At 47.8% G+C, this 12846-nt stretch overlaps 1 protein-coding gene across 1 annotated transcript; it reads right to left on the bottom strand.

The window, feature by feature from the left end:
• Window positions 1-7241: 7241 nt before the first annotated feature.
• On the bottom strand, window positions 7242-12466 carry Cd19 (CD19 molecule). Its single transcript, XM_027404682.2, has 14 exons — window positions 12379-12466; window positions 11942-12208; window positions 11462-11668; window positions 11064-11342; window positions 9807-9914; window positions 9518-9566; window positions 9190-9278; window positions 8777-8878; window positions 8581-8688; window positions 8434-8502; window positions 8276-8332; window positions 8130-8186; window positions 7427-7513; window positions 7242-7333 (listed from the first exon to the last, which is right to left on the bottom strand). Exons 1-14 carry the CDS (start codon window positions 12464-12466, stop codon window positions 7242-7244), a joined length of 1659 nt encoding a protein of 552 aa, XP_027260483.1.
• Between the last annotated feature and the right edge of the window lie 380 nt (window positions 12467-12846).

The following is a 12846-nucleotide window of genomic DNA, read 5'->3' as shown; positions in this document are numbered from 1 at the left end:
ATAGTAAAGCTCCAAAAACCTATCACCTGATACCTGACTGACAAGTAAAGGGTTCTCTGTCTTTCCCGGGAGCTTCAGCTTAGCTCAGTTTCCCACTGTTGCCTTTTCCTACACAACTGCCTGCCCCTAAGCCTGTTTGTCTGACCCAGCCTGGGCTTAAAGCCACCATTTCCTGCTTTCAAACCTTGGTTCCAGCCACTCCCTCCATTGTTGGTCTGATTAGTTATCAATACAGACTCAGCTCACTTCTGAAATCTTTCCTTATTGTTGTTGTTGGTGGTGGTGGTGGCGGCGGCGCATGCCTTTAATCCCAGCACTGTGGAGGCAGAGAAAAGTGGACCTCTGTGAGTTCGAGGCCAGCCTGGACTACAGAGCTAGTTCTAGGACAGGCTCCAAATCAATTCAGAGAAACTCTGTCTCAAAAACCCCTCCCCCCCCAAAAGCTAGTAATTATGATTGGAATAGAATAAAAAAAAAAAAAACCTGCATTCACCTTGCCTGGATCTAAAATAGATGGATTTTATATGACAAATTATTGCCATTAAAACCACTGACATTTAAAAATAAAAATAAAAAACCCACTGACATTTGTGAATTTATTGTTATTCAGTAAATTCTGTCACTGAAAAGTCACAAACATGTTTATGTTTCTGGCATAAGGTGCTCTGGAGCAAGTCCATGTACCCACTGAGACATCTTGCTGACCAATTTACTAATTTATTGTAAAGGGCTGGAGGTTAAACCTAAGGCTTCATGCATGCTAGGCCAGTGTATTAGTCCAGGTTCTCCAGAGAAACAACCGATGGGATGAATTCTTTTGTCAAGGTTGTAGCAGAGCATATTATATTCTCAAAAGATTTCAGGATATACATGTGAGATTAATTAGGTTGGCTTACATGATATGGTCTGGGTGATCAAACAATAGTCACTCAGTCTGTGAGGCTGGCTGTCTCAGTGATCCGTCACTAGTGCTGAAGGCCTGGACAGTTTCTGGAGTCTATGTTGGGAGCCCAGGGAAGTTGGCTCTGACATCAGTGTGGTGATGCCCCAGGAGCAGGGTGGATGTACTTGCCAGCAGAGCGAAGGCAACAGACATAAAGCAGAGCATCCTCCTCCCTCATATTTTCATCCACGGCTCATCCCACTCCAAATAATCTGGTCCAAAGAATTCCTCACAGAAATTTCCAGAGGCTTGAATTTAGTTGGCTCCAGACCCAATCAAATTGACAAATGCCCTCTCACTGACCTACGACCCCAATACACACACACACACACACACACACACACACACACACACACACACCACACTATTTTTAAACAAGAGTTTCATTATATAGCTCCAGCCAGCCTGATCCAGATCCTCCTGCTGTGTCAGCTTTGTGAGTGCTGGGGTTACAGGTGAGAGCTCCCACCCATGCTACAGAATGGCATCTGAACTGCTGTCCACAGTCCATCCAGGGCACTTCTACTACCATACAACAGTGACAACCCCTGGCACGCCTGCCTTAACTTAAAAGCACCTCAGATGCTCCAAGTGACTCAGCTCTAGTCAGGATTAAAGACACACAGCCACCAGCAGGTGGGGCTCGTTTCCTGAGATCTAACTAAGAACAACAAGGTCTTCTAGCTCCACTGGGTAGCCAAGTTTGAATAAATGCCCAATGCCCAATGCCCAAAATATGCCGCCCTGCAATGTACTTCTTTGACATGTTGTTCAGTGGCTGTTTGCAGAAATGCAGACGAAGATGTAGCTCTGGAAAGCCATCCTCTGTAGAAGAAACCTCTGTAAAGGAAATGCACATTAGGCTTGTCCGAAGTAAGGCCAAGTGCAACACACCTGCAATCCCAGCACATGGGAGATTGAGGCAGAAGGATCTTGAGTTTGAGACCAACGTGGGCTAAAAAGCAAGACTATGTAACTGGGGAGGGGCTGGAGAGATGGCTCATCGGTTAAGCTCTTCCAAAGGTCTAGAGTTCAATTACCAGAAGCCACATGGTTGTCTCACACCATCTGTAATGAGATCCTATGCCCCCTTCTGGCGCAGGCGTACATACAGGCAGAAAACTGTATACATAATAAATAAATAAATCCTAAAAACACACACACACACAGAGAGAGACAGGGTGGGGGAGGAAGGGAGGAAGACAGGAAGGAAATAAAGAGGGGAGGAAGGGCCAACAAGATAAGAAAAATGAAAAGTAAACAGGAGATATGATACAAAAGCATTTCCTAAAAACCTCACATAGCTTGCCTCTACTTCACCCAGAAGTGCCAAGCCCCCATTTCTTCTGTACCTCAGGATAATACATAAACTTAAGTCATCTGCCTCCACCACTTTTTTTTTTAAGTTTCTTTTGTTGTTGTTTGAGACAAGATCTCTCTATGTAGCCTTGATCTCCTGAAAGTTGCTATGTAGACCATGCTGTCCTTGAACTCACAGAGATCTGGTTGCCTCTGTCTCCCAAGTACTGAAATGAGTGGCATGCACCACCCCACTCTGGCCCCACCACTTTTTTGTATGACTGTCATACATGTGCACATATTATTTTGTTCTTGTTAATCTGTCAGTTTTCTAGAGATTTTATTTACCAAACTCTCAGAGAGGATATTTTTTCTGATAAAAATATTTACTTTTGTTTTGAGTGTATGGGTGTTTGGCCTGCATGTTTTTCTGTGTACCACATGCATGCAGTGCCTGTGGATGCCAGAAGAGAGCATCGGATTCCCTGGGACTGAGGTTACAGATGTGAGTCTCCACGTGGTTGCTGGGAATCCAATCCAGGCCCTCTGCAGGGGCAGTCAGTAGTGCTCTTCAGCCCCAAACTTTCCTTTTTGTTTTTTCTCTTAGAGGTGGATTCTCACTGTCTTTACCAGGCTGACATTAAACTATGGAGCCAAGTAGCTAGGACTGCAGGTGCACAGCAGGCCTAAATGAAAACTTTAACCTCCTCGACATCCCATTCCCAACTTTGGAACTACCTGGGAAGTAACTGCAAGCTTAGGGATGTAGGGGATGACACTGAGAACCTAAAATTTTCTCCAAGCCTAACTCAAGAGCTGAGAGTGGTCCAGGCCCTATTCAAAACTAGAAGTCTTTGAGCTGCTTTGAGACATGGCTCCTTCATAGGGAGGTCTCTACAAATGCTTTGGTGCCTTCTGGCTCCTGGCATACAGTAGGACCTCTAAATGCCAGTTAATAATAGTAGCTAATGTTCTGCTTACTATGCTCACACCATTCACTCAGGGTTGGGTAGTTAGTGTGCTTCCCTGGCATGAGAAAGACCATAAGTTTGATTCCCAGCACCACAAAACATAAGAAAGATTAATTCAGAGAGAAACCATGGCCAGAAAACTGCCATATGGAGGGAGACCTTGAAGCATGGAGCCAGGGAGGGGTGGAGCTGGTGTTTCAAATTGTGGCAATCTTGCCGGGCGTTGGTGCCTTTAATCCCAGCACTCGGAAGGCAGAGGCAGGTGGATCTTTGTGAGTTGGAGACCAGCCTGGCATACAAGAGCTAGTTACAGGACAGCCTCCAAAGCCACAGAGAAACCCTGTTTTGAACCCCCCCCAAAAAAAATTGTGACAATCTGCATTCTACTGTCAGCACAACTCAGCTCCAGCCATAGCACCCCTAGGTGACAGAGCCCACCAGAGTGTCTCCTCCATCCTCTGCCCCTGAATACATGAAACCCCCAAGGAGTACTTTTCACAGCCCATCATTCTACACCCACTTCCCTTCCCTTCTCACGTCTGAGTTCCTGATGCTCACCACCATCTCCTGGCAGGAATAGCAGGGGTACCCAGGAGACTGACACATGGAGCTGAGCTTCCAGCATAGCTGACAGTGAACTAACTCATTGTATAGCACTGGCTAACCTCTCAACTCTGGAAGGTCATCCTACCTTAGCCTCTCAAGTGCTGGGATTATAGGTTACAGACAAGAACTAAAATGAAGCAGGCTGGGTGAAAGCAGGGCAACAGAGTGGGAATTCTGTATGAAATGGGCTACTTGTAAGAATGGGTGTTCCAGCAAATGCAGATGGCTTTGTTAGGAGTCAAGGGATTTCTGTTCAAGACGGAGTCATACCCCCCAAGCCATTTTAAAAATAATTGAGCTTAAAAGGAGAATCCCCGTGATGCCAGAAATAAAGAAATCAAAGCCACCATAATGGGCAAACAGGAAATGTGTGGCCAAGCAGCTCACAAGGTTTACAAGAATCCTAGAACTGAAGTTTGAATACCTGACTGGGGACAGAGGTGGAGACTGGGGCCCTCCGAACAGCACAGACCTGAACTGGAGCTTCCTGCCCAAGTCTGGGGACTGAGAAAGGACTGCCTCTCTTCTGGGCACAGAAATGAAGAAAAATCCTTCCCTGAGCCCTGGCATTGGACATGAGAGTAAAAGTCACTGTGCAGGCTAAGGAAGTATCTCAGTTGATAGTGTTTTCTAGCATTGCTGAGGCCCCGTGTTCTGTCCCCAGTACACATTATCTGCACACACCTCTAATCTCACAACCGAGGAGGAAAAGGAGGGCCATCCTAGGCTATAGTGAGAGCTGGAAGCCAGACTGGTATACATGAGAACCTGTCTAAAAAAACAAGATAAAATACAAATTCTAGGGACAGGAGAGATGGCTCATCAGTTAAGAACACTTGCAGTTCTTACAGAGGACCTAGGTTCTGGGTCAGAACATACATAGAGACTCACAACCATTTGTAACTCCATTTCCAGGGGATTTGATTCCCTCTTCTGACCTCTGTGGGTTCCAGGCACATATGTGGTACACATATATGCAAGCAAAACACTCAAACACATAAGTATAAAAAAAGAACACTAGAAAATTTTTTATGTAGTTAATCTCACAAGGAGCTTTGAAATTTCTTTTGAATAGGTTTTGTTGGATGATGGTGGCACACGCCTTTAATCCCAGCACTCAGGATGCAGAGGCAGGTGGATCTCTGAGTTCAAGGTCAGCCTGATCTACAGAGTAAGTTCCAGGACAGCCAGGGATACACAGAGAAACCTTATCTCGGGAGGAAAATAGAAAGGGGGGGGACGGAAGGAAGAAAGGAAGGAAGGAAGGAAGGAAGGAAAGAAGGAAGGGAAAAAAAAGAGAGAAACTAGGTTTCAGAGACTGGAGAGGTGACTCTGGGATTAGGAGCACTGCCTGCTCTTCTAGAGAACCTGGGTTCAATTCCCAACAACCATGTGGCAGCTCACAACCATTTGTAACTCCAGTCCCAGGGGACCCAACATCCTTTTCTGGCCTCCTCAGGCACCAGGCAGGTGTGTGGTGCACAGACATCCATGCAGATAAAACACCCAAACACATAAAATAATAAACATCTTTAAACTTTTTAAAAGGAAGACTAGGTTTCAGATGCCAGTCTGAGTTTTAAAAGGTCACAGAGCTGGGGACAATGGTGGTAGAGAGAACAGAACCAATGGAGGACATCAGGAATCAGAGACCAATGCCATCTCACAAAATAGATGGCATGGCTTGCTCAGAATAGTTTCCAGGGCTCAAACTTGCTCTGAAAGGCCTTGCAGGTGTTGTTTGTGCAAAGACAAGGCTCCATGAACACCAAGTGGAGAGACAGGGTGACTACATGCTCAGACTTTAGTCATGTGGCTGAAGTTATGCCACTTAGTTTCTCAGATGCTCAGTTCCCCTTCTATAGTATTATGTCAGGAGGGAGGAGGCTGGGCAGTGATGGATGGAGCACAGCCCAACATAGCCAGAGCCCTGTGTGCCATTTCCAGCACCACAGAGTACACAGATAAAGAGTCAGAAGGGAGAGCGTTAGGGTTGAATATGGGCAGAGAACTAGAGGGTGCAGCCTCTCCGTGTACTAACTAGACAAGTCTTGGCATGTTACTTATCTTCTCCGCCTGCCTTAATCTCTTCATCCGTGAAGCTGTCATAATATTAGTGTTCTCAGTAGCATGTGTGATGCCCTAGGTTTAGTCCCAGTACCAAGAAAAAAAGTACAAACATAGTATCATTCAATTGTAGTTCCAACCATTCATGAGGCAAGGGGATCACTTGAGCCCATAAGTTTAAGACTGGGATGGACAAATAGTGTACTGATTAGTTTTTTGTCAACTCTGACACAAGATCAAGTCATTTGGGAAGAGGGATTCTAAATTGAGAAAATGCTTCCATCGATGTCTGTAGGACATTTTCTTGATTAATGATTTCAGAGGGCCTTGCCCAGCCCACAGTGGGCAGGGTCACTCTTGGGTAAGTTGTCCAGGATGGTATAAGAAAGCAGGCTAAGCAAGTCATGGAGAGCAAGGCAGTAAGAAGCACTCCTCTGCAAGAGCTCCTGACTCCAAATCCTGCCTTGAATTCCTGCCCTGACTTCCCTGGGTAATGGGGAACAAGCTGTAAGATGAAATAACCCCCACCACCACCACCAAGTTGCTTTTGGTTGTGGTGATTTATCACAGAAATAGAAACCCTAAGTAAGATATATATCAAAATCTCATCTCAAAAACTCACACATACTTCAAGTTCACACATAAATTTACTTTGATAAATCCTGGCATACTCAAGAAGTTTGTGACCTTATTGTAAGGATGGAGTGGCTCATAGATGCTAATGCTTAGAACAGAGAAGGTACAAAAAAGTCTGTAGTGATGCTAGATGATATTTTCTAACTAGCCTGCCAATCCCATCACTGTCTCTTCCTCATGGGACATCAGCTGGATGGTGCATCACTGGATGTTCAAAAGGTGGCTAATGCCAAGGCATGGGAAGGCTGGGGCCAGGCTGCATTCAGACTGCAGCCCTCCTTCCTCTGGGTGATTTGGGAGTGTATCCAACCCCATCTTTCTTTCCTTTCCATACAAGGGCATTGCTTCAGAGAACTTGAGTGGTTCATTGAGTTTATTTGGGGAAAACAAAAAGGGTGGCAAGGAAGCTTTGCTTGTACATGGTTATGAGTGTGTGTGTCCACATACACACACCCTAAACAAGGTTATTTCAGTGAGTAGTGACACCATCTGATTGGGACCTCCAGATTTCAGAGTTGAATGTGGCTCTTGGGGCCCCGAGGAAGCCCAGGCTATATAGAAAAAACAACGATAGGAAGGAGTGGAGGCCCCATCCACCAAGATATGGAAACCCTTCCCCTTCCTCTCCCCATAAGCCAGCACCTTACTACCATCCTTGTTTATCTCCCTTTTCCTCTCCTTTCCTGGGGCAGTGTCCAGCTCACATAGTCACTTGGGAGTCACCTAGTATCCCAAGTTCCCATGTGGTCCTCTCCTCCCCATGCTGGTTCTGGATCATCAGACTTATCCATGTTTTCATAAGAGTCTGCATCTGGATAAGATCAGGAAAAAGGAAAGTATAAATAGGATGGAAGGGGGGGTGGACGGTCCAAAGGACGACTAGGAACAGTGCGGAAGTACTCACCTTCCTCATGACTGGGGCCAGACCGAATCGATCGGAGCTGGGGAGCTGCATACAGGATTCCTCTCATATCCTCATAGGACTGGGACCCTGCTTAGGTAGGAAACGGGAAATTAGAGACCCAGAATCCCTTCTGGGGCTTGCGGGAGGGAAGTACCGCCTACCACAGGGCAGGAGCCAGGCAGGGGAAAATGGAAGTTTGTCATGTCAAACTAGGAATGATTTGCTCAGCATCAAGATCCTACTCAGAGCCAGGTAGTGGTGGTGAGCATGCCTTTAATCCCAGCACTTAGGAGGCAGAGGCAGGCCAGTCTCTGTGAGTTGGAGACCAGCCTGGCCTACAGAGTGAGTTCCAGGACAACCAGGGCTACACAGAGAAATCCAACTTGAAAAACAAACAAACAAAACAAGAACAGCAATAAAAAGATCATACTCAGTTGTAGGATGGCCAAGGCCAAAGAAAGGGTCAAGAACAGAATCAGGAGAAGTCAAGATCACAGGAAATTAAACAGACGGGGTTGTCAGACCACTTGTGTCAATATTGATATTCAAGGTTAGAGACAGTATAAATTCTGGGAAAACAGGATAGAGGGTGGGGGTCGGAGGTGGGAATGAAGTCTAAGAAATGGGTTATCCTTGGGCTTGAGGAGCTAAAATTATATCAGCCTAAATTGACCAAAGATGGGTAGTCCTAAGCATCTCTCACCAAGTGAGGATGCTTCCCGGCTAGGGTCCCAGGCAGATCCGTGGGGGCTCAGGAAGTCTGGAACAAGAAGAGACACGTCACTTTTTCTCCTGGTCTCCAGCCTCGTCCCAGAGTGACCACTTTAACTCACACACGCGCATACACACCCATGGTCCTGCCAACTGGTTGGGCCAGCTCCTCATCTGCGTTTTCATAAGACTCAGCTGGAGAAAAGAGAGCTCAAGCTGTGTTCCTGTGTGTTAGGAGCTCTGCAGCACCAAGCATACTTTCCTGGCCACCAGCCCCACAAGGACCCTGTTATTACCGTTAGAGAAGGAGTCTTCCTCTTCTGGACCCATGGGCTCATCCTCAGGGTTCTCATAGTCACTACCATCTGGTAGAGAAAGAGGAGCATCTCTAACAAAGGTCCGCAGTTGGGGAAGTGTTGGGACCAGGGGGAATGGGGCCTCACCCTGAGAAAGCTGTTCCTGCCCAAGGTTGGAGTCGTTCTCATAGAACTCAGAGCCCTCCTCACTGTCTGGCTCTTCATAGCCCTCTCCTTCTTCTTCTTCTTCCAGTCCTGAGTTTGGGACCAGTGTGGAGAACTAAGTTATTAACACCTCTCCTCCTCCACCCCATTCCACTAATCCCACACCCTTCGATCTGACCTGTTTCATGGCTCTGAGCTCCAGTGTCCTGGACTTCAATACGCGGGTTTCCATAGGACCCAGGAGCACTCGCCAGGCCCGCGGCCCAACGCTGAGCATGGGCTGGGGAAAAAGAGTATTTTAAAATAGTCATCCCAGCCAGGGCAGGAAGGAGACAATGCTCTAGGTTCTGCAGAACACCTGGGTAATTGGCCTTGAACCACGGGAAGGGATCTAAATCTGGGCCTTGACCTCAAGTTCTAGGACACCGTTGTGTTCCAGCCCTACTTGGCTGGTCTGGTGGGACTCAGCATAGGGCTTTACTCTGTGGAAGGAAGGCTCTGCTCTCAGAAGACTGGAGAAATGAAGACTATGTGCAGCTAGCTAGCTCTAGAGGAAGAATCTGAGTCGAAGGCCCCTGGGGGTGCCCTCACCCGAGCCGGAGGTGGGTGTAGGAAGGGAGAGCACATTCCCATACTGGTTCTGGGTCCCGTTTCCTGAGGGAGGCGTCACTTTGAAGAATCTGAAGGGAGAAAGGGTTGGTACACCTTGAGGCTAAACCGTGTAGAGATTCTCAGTTCTGGTCTGTTCTGGAGGTTAACTCAGTAGGGACAGTCTCTAATGAGTTTGGGACCAAGCCAAAGAAGGTGATTTTGGAGGCAGCCTCTGAACTTGGGTAGTATTTCAACCAACAGAGATGGTGCCAAGGCCTGCAGGATGGAAGAGTGTAAAGCTTGTAACAAAAGGGCCCTGCTACTTTACCTCCTGGCAGGGTCCATCATTCTCTTTCTTTTCCTCTTCAGGGTAAGGGCTGGTGGAATTTAAAGAGATCGATGAGAGAAGGGACTGCCTGGCAGAAGGAGAATTTGGGGGACACAGGGAAGGTCCCTTGGGTCAATAGAGATGGTTGTACAAATACTAGGGGCCCTGGGAAGTTTGAGAGGCATTAAAGAAGTAAGGGCAGGGCTGTAGGACATGTCAGATTGGTCAGTGTGGCCTTGTTCTGGGAAAGATTGGGTAGAATTTGGGAAAACTGGTAGGTATGACTCACCTCTTCGAAAGTAGAGAAAAGCCACCAGAGAAACCATACAGATTATGAGATATACTATAGTCACAACTGGTACCATCCATCCACCAGTCCTCAACAGCCAGAGCCACACTGTGAGGAGGAAGTCGCTATAAGACAAGGACCCCACAATGCATCTAACTTACTCTCCAACCCCTCAAAGGACATTTGTCTGGGAAACTAAAGCAAGACACAGCTTTAAAGTCTTGAGCTCTGCAGAGGGCTCTTCTCTGTTCCACTAAGGAGGACATGGATTATGCCACAGAGACTGGCACAGAGCACAAGACACTATACTAACAAACCACCCACAAAGCATGGATATTATCCAAGCAATCAGGGGAAAATTAATTCTGCAGTTAAGGATAATCATGGTCAAAATGCAGGGCAGAGGTGAGTCTACCAAGTTAGATTTGGGATCCAATACATCATAAGACCATGTCTGGATGGAGTGCAAGTTGAGGTAGCATTTAAGGGTTATTATGGTCATGATAGCATGGTAGGATTATACTAAGGAGACAGCAAAGACATTGTGGCTGATGTGATGGATGGAATAAGGAAAAGGAAGAAAGTCAAGCTCCTGAACTTGGGCATGTGGGCCCATGTAGATTCTTTTGGGTGCTCCATTTGTGCAAAGCCTATTGTATAGGTGGAAAAGATGTTGAGTTTGACTTTACTTAGCAAGCCTGAGATGTCCATGGGATATCAAATGGCAGTTCCAGGAAATGGTTGGGTATGGGGAATGTGGAGCCCAGGGTAGGTATAAAGGCATGGGAAACTAGAGTCATGGGAGTAAGGATGCCAAATGAGAAGAGGGTGTGGATAGGAATGAATACAAGGCCCAGGGTTCCAACAGGGAGGGATTGGAGAAGAAGAGCTCACAGGAGAAGACCCAGAAAAACTAGTTCTCAGAAGCAATGAGCAAGTATTCAGTGTGCAAATTGGAGTTTGGGATGAGGCTTGGAGCTGATCCTAGTGCTCGGCTGGCTTAGAACTTATATTCATGCCTTGGCCGACCAAGTTCTAGGGTTACTGTTGTGCACCACCAGAATAGCGTCTGCTGTCAGTCTGTCTGTCTCTCTGTCTCTGCACACACACACACACACACACACACACACACACACACACACACACACAGGGCCTCATACATGCTAAGTACACACTCTACTGAATCACAATTCTTCCTAACCCTTCCAATTCTTCCAGTAGCTCCGCACAGATTCCCAGAATTGAGAGAAACCCTACCTGACCTTTCATTGACCTTCACATGCATCTCGATGGTCAGGCCTCCATGGAGACAATAGTAGATACCTTCATCTAAAGCTGTGGCTTGAGGCAGTGACAGAACAGGCCCCCAAACCCACATCTCTCTGACCGGGTGCTCTTCCCAAAGGCTTAGGTTCAGTAATGAAACGTTAGGCCTCCTAGGATGCACACGGGTCCAGGAGATGGAGCCTCTGGTCACTGGGACAGGGGGTACCCCACAGGACAGCCAAAGTGTGGAGCCAGGGGCTACAGTGAGATCTAGAGCAGGGAGAGAAAAGATAACGAAAGTATAGCCTATGAAGTCTCATCTCCCCAAACCCTCCAGCTCCCAGCACCATTTCCTATCCTTGGGACCCCACTTCCCAGTGTCCCCTTACCTTGGTTGATTAGACTCTGATTCAGACTGATCCTCTGTGGGGCACATACAGGCTTTGTCCCCACGACCTCAGGATGGTCTTTAGCCCACACATACAGCCAGGAACTGTTGTGGGAACCAGAAGAGGGCCTATGGCTCCCTGAGGACCTGTTCTCCAGGCCACAGTCCAAGTCCCTTACATCTGAAGCATTCCAGCGAAACAGCTCCCCTGGGAAAAAAACCCAAACCATACATAGAACATGAGAAGGGGGAGATACAGAGACCCGGAAAGGCAGAACCGGAGACACAGAGAGAAAGTAACTATGCCTGACAGAAGACTGAGACAGAGATGTGGGATAGCTCAAAGCAATTACCAATCCATAGGAACCTGCTGCCTAGAAATAACCCCTTCCTTCTCAGTCATTGTAGCCCCACCTTCTTCTGTCCGTGGAGAGACCCTCTTTCCCACCAACCCCCACTACCCAGCCGTCCCAGCACTTACCACTATCCTCCACATTCACTGTCCACGCAGGCTGCCAGGTATCCTTGAAAGGGGGCCCATTCTGACACAGGTAGAAGCCCCCCATATGGTCCGAGGCATTGACAATGACTAGCAAGATTCCCAGGGACCCCACACGCAGGCCTAGGCCTGGGGACCCTAGGCTCAGCTCCAAGAAGGGTGTTGACTGATTCCCTCGATACCAGGCTAGTTTCTCAGTAGAGTTAGGTGAGGGGTCCGGGAGGCATGGCAGCACAAGATTGCTTCCCTCTGTGGGGAGAGGAAGACGGGAGCCCCAGCCCCTTTCCCTCCTCATAAACCAAAGGACCCCAGAAGTTCACCATATGGGAAGCCCTGAGGCTCAGAGAAGGCCAGTTACTCAACCCAGAACCCAGGCTTCCAACCCCAGGTCTTTCCTTCAGACATACAGACGGACATACCTTCTACCTCTAGCAGTAGCGGCTTCTGGCTCGTGCCTTCTACAAGGGTAAGGAAGAGGAGGAAGGAGAGAGAAAGAGGAGATGGCATGGTAGCCAGGCTCCCCGGGGCACTCAGTTTCTGTGTGGCCGCGCAGAGGATGCTGGGGCAAGCAGGAGGCCGGTGGTCAATGAAGCATGGGTGTCTGTGGGGGTGGTGGCAGTCCCCCCCATAGAGGAAAGGGGTGGTCACACCTTAGGCCCCCTTTTGTAGGCACTCTTCCAGATCCACAACAGTTGTCCCCTCCCTGCCACCTACTTAAATTAACCCAAGTAGATGACATGTATGTTTCAGCATGGAAGCCCCATGGGGCAAGGCTAACATCTTCACCGCCGCACACACAGTGTTTTCCACACAGTGCGGCTGGTAAATATTTGTCAGATGAGTGAATACAGATTCCGGGTCTCCCTTCTTCTCCTTCCTTCTCCCTT

This window comes from Cricetulus griseus, chromosome 3, assembly GCF_003668045.3.
Source record: "Cricetulus griseus strain 17A/GY chromosome 3, alternate assembly CriGri-PICRH-1.0, whole genome shotgun sequence".
NCBI classification, from domain to species: domain Eukaryota; kingdom Metazoa; phylum Chordata; class Mammalia; order Rodentia; family Cricetidae; genus Cricetulus; species Cricetulus griseus.
Note: the sequence above shows the minus strand (reverse complement) of the source record. Positions and strands in the feature narration are given on the sequence as shown.